General features: G+C 41.8%; 1 protein-coding gene across 2 annotated transcripts in view; it reads left to right on the top strand.

Moving 5' to 3' along the window:
- The first annotated feature begins 4876 nt into the window (after positions 1-4876).
- Positions 4877-11570, top strand: part of RICTOR (RPTOR independent companion of MTOR complex 2) — a 75665-nt gene continuing 68971 nt past the window's right edge. For both annotated transcript variants that reach the window (XM_063180775.1, XM_063180774.1), the window contains exons 1-2: positions 4877-4957; positions 5108-5155. In XM_063180775.1, the coding sequence (XP_063036845.1) occupies positions 4909-4957; positions 5108-5155 (97 nt within the window). In that variant the 5' untranslated portion in view covers positions 4877-4908. The remainder of the gene's footprint in view (positions 4958-5107; positions 5156-11570) is intronic.

Genomic DNA, 11570 nt, shown 5'->3' with positions numbered 1-11570 from the left:
GACCCCATGAGCCAGATGGATTCCCAAGGGAGCAGATGCATGTAAAATGCAATATCCCTGCTTTCACATTGCAATTCTGTTTAATGACCTCTGCCCTCCCCATATCCCAGATTCTGCTAGGGTTTCAACTCAGTTCTGGCCAATCTGAATTTTTCTCAGATCCTCTGGTAGAACTCACAGCAAAAAGACTCTGTTCCCAGGAATCAGGTGAATTTACATGCAGGAGGAAGGACCTTCCCTGTTTCTGCTTGTTCCTGTATTACGGGAACATAGAACCAATTCTCAAGAATAGAACATTAAAGGACTTTGATTTATGTAGATTAAGCTGCAGCTAATGGGGTCACCTTTTTCCCCTTGTTTCCTTCCTCACATCCTCTGAAGAGGATACCTTTTCAATCTTGCAGCACAATCCTCTCCCAAGCACGTCATTCTGTTGCACAACAGGCACACAAGCCCAGAGCTGCAGGTGCATCCTCCCACACACTGCTCTGTATCTGGTTGGAGATGTCATTCATTGTCACACTTGTACCACTTTATGCCACCTGTGAAGCACAGGGAGGTCTGAGAATTCCAGTGCATGGCTGCCCAGGGGTCGGGCATTGTGCAGGTCTGCTCCAGCACCTGTGTTTTGCTTCAGAATGACCACTGGTTCTTCAGAGCTGCCAATAATTTAATTTGATACTATACATTTGTCCGGCTGCTAAAAAAGCGCTGATGAGCTGGATTTGGTTTGTCTGAAATAGTGGAACTTCTAAACCAAAAATCTACCAGGACCCATTCTTAGACAGAATTGTTTAGGTGGGAAAAGACATCTAAGATCATTGAGTCCAACTGTTAACCCAGCATTGCCAAGTCCACCACTAGAGCAGCCCCTAAACACCACATCTATACAGCTCTTAAACACCTCCAGGAATGGTGATTCCCTGGGCAGCCTGTTGATAATAAATAATAAATAATGCTTGACCAACTTTCCAGTGAAAAAATCTTTCCTATTATCCAGTCTAAACTTCCCCTGCTGAAACTTGAGGCCATTTCCTCTTGTCCTATTGCTTGGGAGAAGAGACTGACCCCCACCTTGCTATATACAATCCCTGTCAGGCACCTGTAGAGACCTATAAAGTCCCTCCTGAGCCTCCTTTTCTCCAAATTAACATCCCCAGCTCCCTCAGCTGCTCCTCATAGGACTCCAGACCCTTTCCTAGCTCCACTGCTCTTCTCTGGAATCACTCAAGTACCTCAGTGTCTGTCTTGACCTGATTCTGAGCTGCTGCTCAGACAGACATTTTCACAGCCTGAGTTTTGGTTTTTTTTTTTTTATTTTACATAAGAAAAATCAGGTGAAATTATTTTTGTAATATTATATGGACAAACCAATATCAGATAAGCTTCTGAGATACTTCATTCAGTGATGGTTTCTTTATACTTTTCTTTTTTATACCTGCATACTCTTAGCTGCAGAGAACAGAGCTCATGTTTCATCAAGTTCTGTGCAGTTTGATGGGCTTTATGTCAAGAGTAAGACTAAACAAATAGAGTGATTACAAAAACTCTTGCTAACAGCATAGAAACAGCAAAAAAGGGATGATTGTTTTAACCTTTTGATCCTGTTCACTAGATTTTCTTCTCTTTCTATTTGTCCAATTGTCATTCAGTATTTATAATTTATTTATAGCTAATTTTATGATATTGCAAATTAAGGAAGAGTATTGCAAGTACATTTTCATAAGATAAAATGCTCTTCAGCGAGAAATCACAGAAGCTCAATTGAATTCAGTAAGTTAACTTCTTGTCTGCATAGTTTGATTCAAGTTTATGGTTTTTATTCTACATTTATACAATGGACAGGCTGGAGCTGGTATACATGGCACATCCATATTCATTTCCATGGAGTTTCAATTATTCAAGACAGTTAAGGTTCTGGCACTCGCTTTCTTTAATTGTGCCCAAACAAGTCAAAAGCTTTCCTTTTTGATCTTTATTTTAGATTTTCATTCTTGAAGATCTATAGCTCACGTCGTAGTATCTTCTACATTATAATGGCATATCCCTGTTCAGTGTGTAAAAAGGCTGCCCCACACAAGGGGGCAAAAGCAAAAATTTTGTGACTGGGAAAGGAAAGAAAAAAAGCAGTTTCTTTGTGAGTCCTTTGCATGCAAGCACAGACATGAGACTCAAGTTTTAGAAGCCCCTTTCCAGTCCTTGAACATGTAGAAGTGTTTTACCCTGGTTTCAACACCAACCTGCCTCTGCGCACCTCCAGGTGACACTAGAGGATTGTTATGGTCTCATATGTCATGCTTTGCAGTTGGGAAAGGAAATACACCAGCAGCTCACAGGAAATTCACAGTGTGTCCCTGTGACTCCTTTTGGAGCGTTACTGAACTGCATAGAGAACTGAACTGCATACTTTCATATAAAGTTATAAAGGAAGAATTAAATTGAAGCGTTCTGATTCCCCATTTGGCGACTAATATATCTTTTCTTTGATTGGATTTATAGTGATTTGATGTATTGTGTTTTAGACAATAAATGAACAACAAAAAAATAAACATAAGAGGCTGCCATGCACTGGATCAGCTGTAATTTGTGACACACAAGCCAAGTGAAAAAGTTAATTTTCTCCTTGGTATTAATTTTCGCCCTCCAAAAGGGACAAAGAGATTTTTTTCCCCTCCATATTTCTCCCCTTCTGCACACTCAAGAGCAACAGCGCTGATGAAAGGGTGTAGACAATTTGACAGGTAAAGAAACTTTATAATTTAAAATAAACTTTTGTGATTCTTTCCCCACAGTTGAGTGAAGACTAGAACATAGGAAAAGCTCCAAAACAGATCCAAAAATGTCCTCTGCTCTCGTAGAGTGAGAACTCCTCATGCTAGTGGTGACCACAACATTTTAAGGCCCTGACTTTCCTTGCAGCATTATGTATGGGGCTGTTGGTTTTTTTGTTTGTTTGTTTGTTATTTTTGTGGGGATCTAAGTGGTAGCTAAGGTTAATGCATTCTCACTCTTTTCTATTTCTCCATAATGAAAAATTAAAACCCTAATGTTCTTTTTCCTTTTTTTTTTACAATTGTGGCAAATATTAATTTTACCTCAAACTTCTTTTAACACAGCCTTGTGGATTAGCACTTATAACTGACATTATAACATTCTTTTATGTGTCATTATCAGAGACAACCTCAATTTTGCCTGCAGAATCCAAATATAATTAGTGGGAAAAAGGCACAGGAAACTCAAGCCCCCCAAAATAAATGCAACATTTTGATTATTAAAGGCTATCTGCTGGAAAAGATCCACAAAAGAGTACTCTGGGATTTAAAAACTACTCCTTTCTTATTCTCCCTTGTTGAAATATAATGTTTGGGCTCTCTTGAAGTACCTCATGTCTTCCAGTCTGTATCTCTTAGGAAAGAAGCAAGTGGTGAATGGCAGCAGCATTTAGCATGAGTGTCCAAAGCACTTAGGGAGATAGAGATTACAAGTTCAAATCAAATACAGACTGGACCAATATTTAGTGGTGAGTCAAAGTTATGTGAAAATAATTACACAACAGCAGAATTTGTAGTAAATAGGATGCAGCATTACTACCACCAGCAGCAGTTAATTTGGCATTTTCAGGAGGTCAAGGGTTCCCTGAACATGAAACCCTAGAGGACAGCCCTGAGGCACATTGATGAACCTGCTCAAAGAGGTTTGACCTGTTCCTGTGTTGACAGATGAGATTTTACTGTTTAGAGCTCCTAATTTTCAGAATCTTTGGTTCCTCTAAAACATTAGTTTCATATTTAACGTATTTTAAAATCATCATGCAGAAGTTTTTGAAAATCATATTTTAAATTAAGTATACTTGATATAATTATATTATAACAAGATTCTTCTATGTCTGGCATTAACTGATATGCCAAAGAGCTTTTTCACTCTGTCTTAGCAAACAATTATTTTACTCTCCTAAATCAGTATTATTTTAGAAGTGCACCAGTAAGTGTTCAAATTTTGGGATGAAACTTAACATTCATGAACACTCAAAACTCCCAGATTTTTGTAAGTAATGCTGGATCTGAATTGAAAGACCGCAAGAGAGGAGGGAAAATTCAGAGTGGAAAATAATTGACTAGAAAACAGGAAAAAAGTTACCTAAGCTTCTGAAGGTAGTTTTATACAGCTGGCTATTAACACATTTCAACTTTATAATTGTTTGCTGGATTTGGTTTAGAGAATTTGGGATGTCAGAGTGCAAGGATTTGTCCGTGGCAGTCCGTAACATCACAGCGTGATGGGGGGTGCTATTAGCTAATTTAAACTTCTCCCTGAAGAGGAGCCAGTCTGTCAGTGAAGTGTTTCTGGCCATGGAACTTCTTTACCTCACTGGGGTTTTTTGTTTGTTTTTCTGCATTTTTAAAATTGCATTTATTTTATTAACTAAGTTTCACAACTGTAAAAGCAGTAAGCAGATCAGGACTTGAGCCTAAAGTGAGACCCGCTGCGCACAAACCGAACAAGCGACGAAAAGCTGTTCCTTTTTTCCTGTTTTTAATTACTTCACGCTTTAAAAAAGAAGAAAACATCCGGCGTACAAAGCCCACGGTCACGCCGCACCCACGTGAATTATCACCTCATCACAAGGCCGAGAAACCGGGCGGGCAAATCCCGAAAGAAAGAAACAAGCAAAGAAACAAACAAAAATACAGCAAAAACAAAACCACAAACAAACAAACAAACAAAAACAGAAAAAAGGGGAAAAGGAGGGACCGCGGTTGCCAGGCCGCTGCCGCGCCCGCCCCGCCCCCGCCGTGAGGGGGGAGGTGCCGGGGGGGGGGGGGGGCGCCCTCCGCGTCGGCGGCTCCGCGCGCCTCCCCTCGCGAGAGCGGGCGAGGTTTCCGGTGTTGTGGCTGTGGGGCCGCAAACATGGCGGCGACGCTCCGCGCCCGCTCGCTGAGGCACCTCCGCATCCGAGGTGAGGAGCGTCCCGCGGGCCGCCCCGCCGCCGCCCGCACCGCCGCGGTGCCCGCCGGCGCCCCCCGCTCCCCTCCTCCCTTTCTCTTCCCTGTCCCCGGCTTCTTCCTCGCCGCCCGTCTAACGCGCTTCTCTCCCCCCGTCCCCGCAGGTCGGAACGACAGCGGCGAGGAGAACGTGTCCCTCGATCTCAGCCGAGGTACGGGCGGGGCGGGGGGGCCGCCGGAGCCTCGCTGCGCCCGAGGCGAGCGGGGGGCGCGGCGGAGCGGAGCGGCCTGGTGGTGCCGTGGGGCGGGCGCGGGGCCCGGGGCCGCCGCCGGGGGCTGAGCGGAGCCGCCCGCGGGTGGGAGCCGCTCCTCGGGCACCGCGGGGCCGCGCCGGGGCCGTGCCCGGGCAGCTGCGGGGCCGCGGGGCTCCCCGGCGGGCGCGCTGAGGCTGCTCGGCCGCCGCTGGGGCTGCCCTTGAAGCCCCTGTTGCTCCCAGACGGGATTGTGCTCAATGGCCGAGCCTCGGGCCGATCGTGCCGTGCGCCTCCGAGCAGCACCTCGGCAGCGGCGGCTGCTCCTGCCTCCATCCCTCCTTCGTGTGTCCCTGCGTGCCCTAGGCCGGCTGGCCACCCCGTTTGCCGTGAGCCTCTTGCTCCCAGACCAGCGGCCACTCATGTCCCCTTGGCTTGTTAAATTGCTCCAAACATCCTCCACTGCTCTCAGATCTGTGTCTGGGGTTGGGGGGGGTGGTTAAGAGGAAGGAAGCAACGCTGATATCTGCTACACACTAAGAAGTTTTGCCTCAGACGAGCAGGTACTCGTTCCCTACCCATATGTATAGGGTACAAAATGTGATCTTGCCTGGCTGAGTACTGAAGTAAGGGTTAGACTCTCCCAAAGAGACTGGTAAATTCAAAAAGCAAACTGGAATGCTACTGCTGTAGAAGTGGTGATATTTTGTAGGACAGAGGATCCTGGTCTGGGGAGGGAATGAAGTTGATGCTGGTGTGTAGCTGTTCTGCTTCAGGAAGGAGATCCATCCTGGTCATCCAGGATGACTGTTATGCTGAATAGATCTATTTTATGGGGAAGTAGGCAGGGAAATGACAGAATCAATGAGATAAAAGTGGCCTGTGAAATGGAAAGGAAGTAAAAATACCAGCAGTAGAAGTACTGTTTTCATCGTGGAATTGTTGATACTGCATTATACTTTCTCTAATTCTCTTTTCCCACAAAGTAAGCTGTGTTTGGAATTATTTTATTAAGCAATTTTATTGTGGGCTGCAAGTTATCTCTGTGTATACATATCATATTTACAAGTGTGTTTTAATAACCGGGAAAACTGCTGGGGTTTCCTCAGTTTAAAGAAATAGACTCTTCTCATTCTATCTCCCAGTGGACAGGATTGCTTTAGAGAAATGCTGTCTTTAAAAATTAAAACATGTGAAGCTTTCATCAGCAAAACGTGCAATGAAGGCCTTAACAGTTTAAGCACATGACAAAGTTATTGCTGTAAGCAATGTTGCCTGTTTATGAAACTTGCAGAATTGGGATTTTAATGAATGGGTCTAATTTTATTTTTTTTTTAATGTACTGAAGTATTTTGAGGTGAAAGTGCAATACACAAAATTTAAATGCTGGAGTGGTAGTTTTGAGATGTAATGTGTTTGAAATCTTCTAATCAGAATTTGATAGGTAACTATCATTGTGATATTGATTCTTACCATGAGGTGTTTTCAGCTGCCTTCTGATTCCAAACCATATTTTTAATATGAGAAGTTATTAGAGAAGTTATTTTGCACTGTGTCAATATATCTTCTATCCAATAGTAAATCATTGGGGAAATCAAATAAGAAGCTACTTTAAATTTAGATGTTAGAAACCCAACGTTTTTGGTTTTTTTTGTTAGACTACAGCTGACAGATCAGCAACTGTATAGCACCCTATATCTGTGTAGATATTAACTGCAGTTTAAAGGGGACACAAAAGTAAGAAGCTTAAAAGTCTCAGCAAGACATTAGCTGAGCTAGGTGATAACTTGATTTCCATGGTGAACACAACGAGTATTTGTTTTTCCAGCTGTTACAATAGTTATGTAAGCAATTATTTTAAATATTTTGTTTCCCTAATTTGGTACTAATAGCACAATGTTTTGATTCACTGTGTTGTGCAGATCACATAGTTTTCCACAGGGCTCACGTTTGCATTAGCTTAAAAGAATGTTCTAATGTTTTTTGTTTCCTGGTACAACTGAACTTTGTGTTGATTAATGTGAAATATCTGATTTGGGCAAAGTAGAGAATCACCATAAACAGAGCCTCAGCCATATGCTTCTAGTTACAGGGGCCTCTTTGTTGCAAACACAAGAAATTATATTGGCACTGCCTTATTTTGAGTAGTTTCCTGTTAGTAATGGCCTGACTTAGCCTACAGGTTAGACCTTTACTCGTCCATACCTGTGACTGCACTTTCCATGCAGGAGGCCGGTGCTGTTACAAAGAATTTCAAAACAAATAGGAGATGTGGGAAGAGCACTCCAGTTTGTGCTACTCTGAGTTCTGCTTCTTCATGGCTTTTTGAGCAGTAAGGCGTGAGGACGGCCTTGCTGCTTGCAGTGGTCTGCATTTCTGTGTTTGTGTTTGGTTTGCTCTTTTCTCTGGTCCTGTGGTTAAAGTTGCTCATGTTTTCGCAGAAGTCACCAAGCTTTTTACAGATTTTTACAATGGCTGCTATGCTAGGTTTACTTTTTGGAGCTTCTTGTTACTTTGCCTTTTTAAAAATGATACATTATGTTTATGAAAGCCATTTTGCATGATGGTGGGTGCTGCATTTTGTGTGTTTGTGTAAGTATGTGTGAGCTTTCTGTTTACACTTATTAGCCTGGTTGAAGATGATAATGTAAATAAGTATGTGGGTTTTTTTTTTACTTTTTTAGGGGTCAGGGTTGGTTATTTGGGGGTTCTTTGTGTGTTCTTTTGTTTGTTTGGGGCCGGGTTTTTTGGTTTTGTTTGTGTTATTGTCATTTGGTTGGTTGGTTTCTAGTTTTTTTGTATTTATTTTATTTCTGAGCCACTAATCCCTGCCCATCTTCTAAGGGAATTCAGATAGGTCTTTTTTAAGAAAACCACTTTGCTGAAGGGTTGATCAACTCTGGAAAAATTGTCCCCAGGATAAACATTTGTGTGTATAATGTTGGTATAGTAAGAAAAAATGGCGCAGACATGGGGTAGACTCATTGCTTTTGTCTAGTTAAATTGTTTGTCATATATTCTGTTGATTACAAAATCGCAGTTAATAATTGGGATTTGGAACACTCATGTTTAGGCCTTGTGTTATATTACCTGCTCAGAATAGAACAGAAAAGGAAAAAGAGGACAGACTCACCACCAGTACAACTCCCACTGCAGTCATCTGGAAGGAATTAGCAGTGGGATGAGAGAGATTGGTTTAATTAGACTGCTGAAATCAAGCTTGTAACTTCCAAAGGCCAGAAATGACAATTGGAGGTATCAGCCAGATTAGTGCATTTGGTAGGAGTTTTTCCACTGACTTTGGCCATGGTTGTGTATATAACATAATAAAAACATTGTGCACCTCTTCTTTGTTTCTGACTGCTTTACAGACATTTGAAGTTGAATCACAGAAGCACATACACCTCCTGGAGCTCTGGGCACTGTTAAAGGCGTGTGTAATCCACACTTAATGTGCTCCTAAGTTTTTGTAGGGAGGTTGGACTTTGTGACCTTGAAAGGTCCTTTTCAACCCAAGCCATTCTGTGCTTCTTTGCTCACCCTGTAACTGAATCACCTTGTACTGCTGGGCGACCAACACCTCTTCCTTTGTTGGAATTTTGGCTGTTGTCCTTGGATCTCGAAGGCCTAAGTAGTTTGGAACTTGGCTAGTTGAGAGCAGTCTCGTGGTTCATTATCTGTCCTCAGGCTCATCTTCCTTCAAGGGGTCCCTATTTTCTTGGAATCCTGTAGCTCAGAGATTGCCCTGGCTGTTAGGAACTTTTCAGAGCTTGTTTGCTTGCTGGTGCAGGGGGGGCAGCTGCTTACTGAAGTTGAGTAGAGTGCTGTCTGTGTGTGTGTATGTGTTAATTTCCTCCTTTCTGAGGGTAGCCAGTCTTCATTTGCTGACAGTGTACTCTTTAAACAACTGAAATGTACCTATCTCAAGCATTAGTGCTTTCATTTATTATTAAAAAACATGCATTACAAGATTCTACTGTGGTTTATCACATTTTCTTGTACAGCCAATTCTGTTTTGTAGAGATTTTGTAGATGTCGATTCTTCTAACTAACACAGGACATATATGAGCAAAGCAGCAGCTGAGAAAACTAGTTGTTGTTTTTTTTCCCTGCGACTGGTATCACAAAATTGACTAGTGTTATATGAGAAAATACTATTCCCTTTTTTGCCTTCATTTTTTCCTGTCATTTAGGTAATAATAAAGCATAAAGGAGTTCCATTTAACTTCATGAGGTCTAAGTGGTGTTACTTTTCTTACTGTGCTTCCATAATTTTAAACCATGTAGTATTTGAGTCCATGTTCCCACATGGTATATCATAATGCATTGCATGCAGGGCAAACATCTCGGGATGCTATTTGCAGTTTACAGCCCACAGAAATGTCAGGCATTTTTAAGGGTTATTTGTGGGATAGTTAAAGAAGGCTGGATGAATTTTGTTTCCAAAATCAGCTTGAGATTTGATGACCATACTGTTTCCAGCTTTCTTCATCAGTGTGGAAGAAGCAGGGAGGAAAAGAGCACACATCTGATACTGGAATCTTGAGTAGTGGGGGAAGCAGAAAATAACCCTTTTGTATTGCTTGCAGCGTGGCAGCAGGGAAACCGCTGCAGAGATGGCAGCTGGTGCATACTTCGGATGGCTCAGAGGCAGTTCTTCCACGCCAATGGCAAATCTGTTGCAGAAAGCCTTTAGGTGGTTCTTCCTGTACTTGTGGGAAATGTAGCCTGGCTTGAAATCTTGGAGAAGTGGGGCTCCACCACACCAGAGAAACAATGTTTTTAAAATAGCCAGATAATCAGAATGTGCGGGTACCTTTCACCCTCACTTTGCAGTATGCCATCATTTTCATGGGTAGCTATAGCAGGATGTTGTGCTTGAGCAGGTCACGCAGAGCAATAGGTGGTTTTTTGCTCCCTTGTTTGTGAATCTGTAACAGAAACTGTAACAGTCATAAGAAGATAATTAGTAACATTTTTTATTCGGTCTCCTGAGGCACAAAGAATGCAACAATGGGGCAAAAACCGTTGGAGAGACCTCTTTGCTGACTGAGAAATGTTAATGCTGCATTATTTTTGTATTTGGAGTTTTTTATTATATAGGAGGAGCAAAGGGAAAGTGATCAATGATGGTGGCCTGCTAACTTTTCTGGCAGTGTCTAAGCTTTCAATAGGTTTTAAAAGTAAGAGAGTTAATGTGCTGAATACAGGCACTTCAGCATTAAGTCATACACTCAACTGTCCTGTCTGCACTTGTGCTTGCACTTGTGCTTTAGTTTACTGTTGTCTCCGAATTGTGTAGTGCATTGTCCCAGTTAGATTAATAACACAATTGTACCTTTGGCTTTGCTTCCTAAGCATTTGCTTTTATAATCTTAAGTATCCTCAGAACTACTAAGATGGTGTGTACTTAAAATATTTCCACTTTCAATTTCTTCAAAACAAGAATGACATTTTTTAATGAAAGAAAAATTTCAACCAAAGGCCACTTTAAAATCTTATGGCTTGCTTGTTTATTGTTAAGTTTTCTGTAGGATTTGGGTATGTCTTTGAATATCTGCACTTATGTCTGTCTTTAAAGTTTTTGAGTACAGCACCTCTAAATTTCTTTTTGTGTGCGGATTCTTTGTTCTAGCTGTTGTGGTCAGAGAATAAAACGACTGTTCTAAGATCTTGTACTTTCTATTACAAGAGATTATTCTGTGATTGGGATCACTATACCGATCCAAACACCTTCGTAGATGTTTGAGCAATGCTGTGTTTTCACGACTTTCTTCAACACACTTCCTTCCTCCCTGAGTGCTGAGTATCAAACTCTCCTGCTGCATTCTTGATATATTTGAATCTTTGTCATAAATGTTACTCGTGGTTGTTTTGTTGCTTCCCAGCATCTCCCACTTAGAGGTTAGAGCAGTGCTTAGTTTCAGCATTTTTTTCTGTTAGAGCCTATCCAGTGTAGATGCCATCTAAAGAAACTGACCCCTCATCATGAACACGGTCAGCAAGGAAGCTGTGTCAGCCATCTCCTGTCCATAAAGAAATGCATCACTTACCCAAGCTGATGACCTTCATCGCTACTTTATCAGTTACCTGGCAATCTCAGAAGTTTTACCCTAATAACATAGAAGAGATGCTAACATGAGGTACAGTTACTTTTCTTTAAAGTAGGAAGAAGTGAAATTGCCATAGTTAAAATTGCAGTTTTCCTACTCTTAATATCCATACAAACTCTGACACTGCAGAAAGGAGCATTGCTCAAGAGCTTTACAGGACAGCTTAAGTGATGTTGAAATGACAACTAACTTGGGGGAATGTACTGAAAAATCATGTAAGTTTTTCTTAATTTTTATACTAACAGAAACTTGTTCTGAGATTT

This window comes from Melospiza melodia, chromosome Z (assembly GCF_035770615.1).
Source record: "Melospiza melodia melodia isolate bMelMel2 chromosome Z, bMelMel2.pri, whole genome shotgun sequence".
NCBI lineage: Eukaryota > Metazoa > Chordata > Aves > Passeriformes > Passerellidae > Melospiza > Melospiza melodia.
Note: the sequence above shows the minus strand (reverse complement) of the source record. Positions and strands in the feature narration are given on the sequence as shown.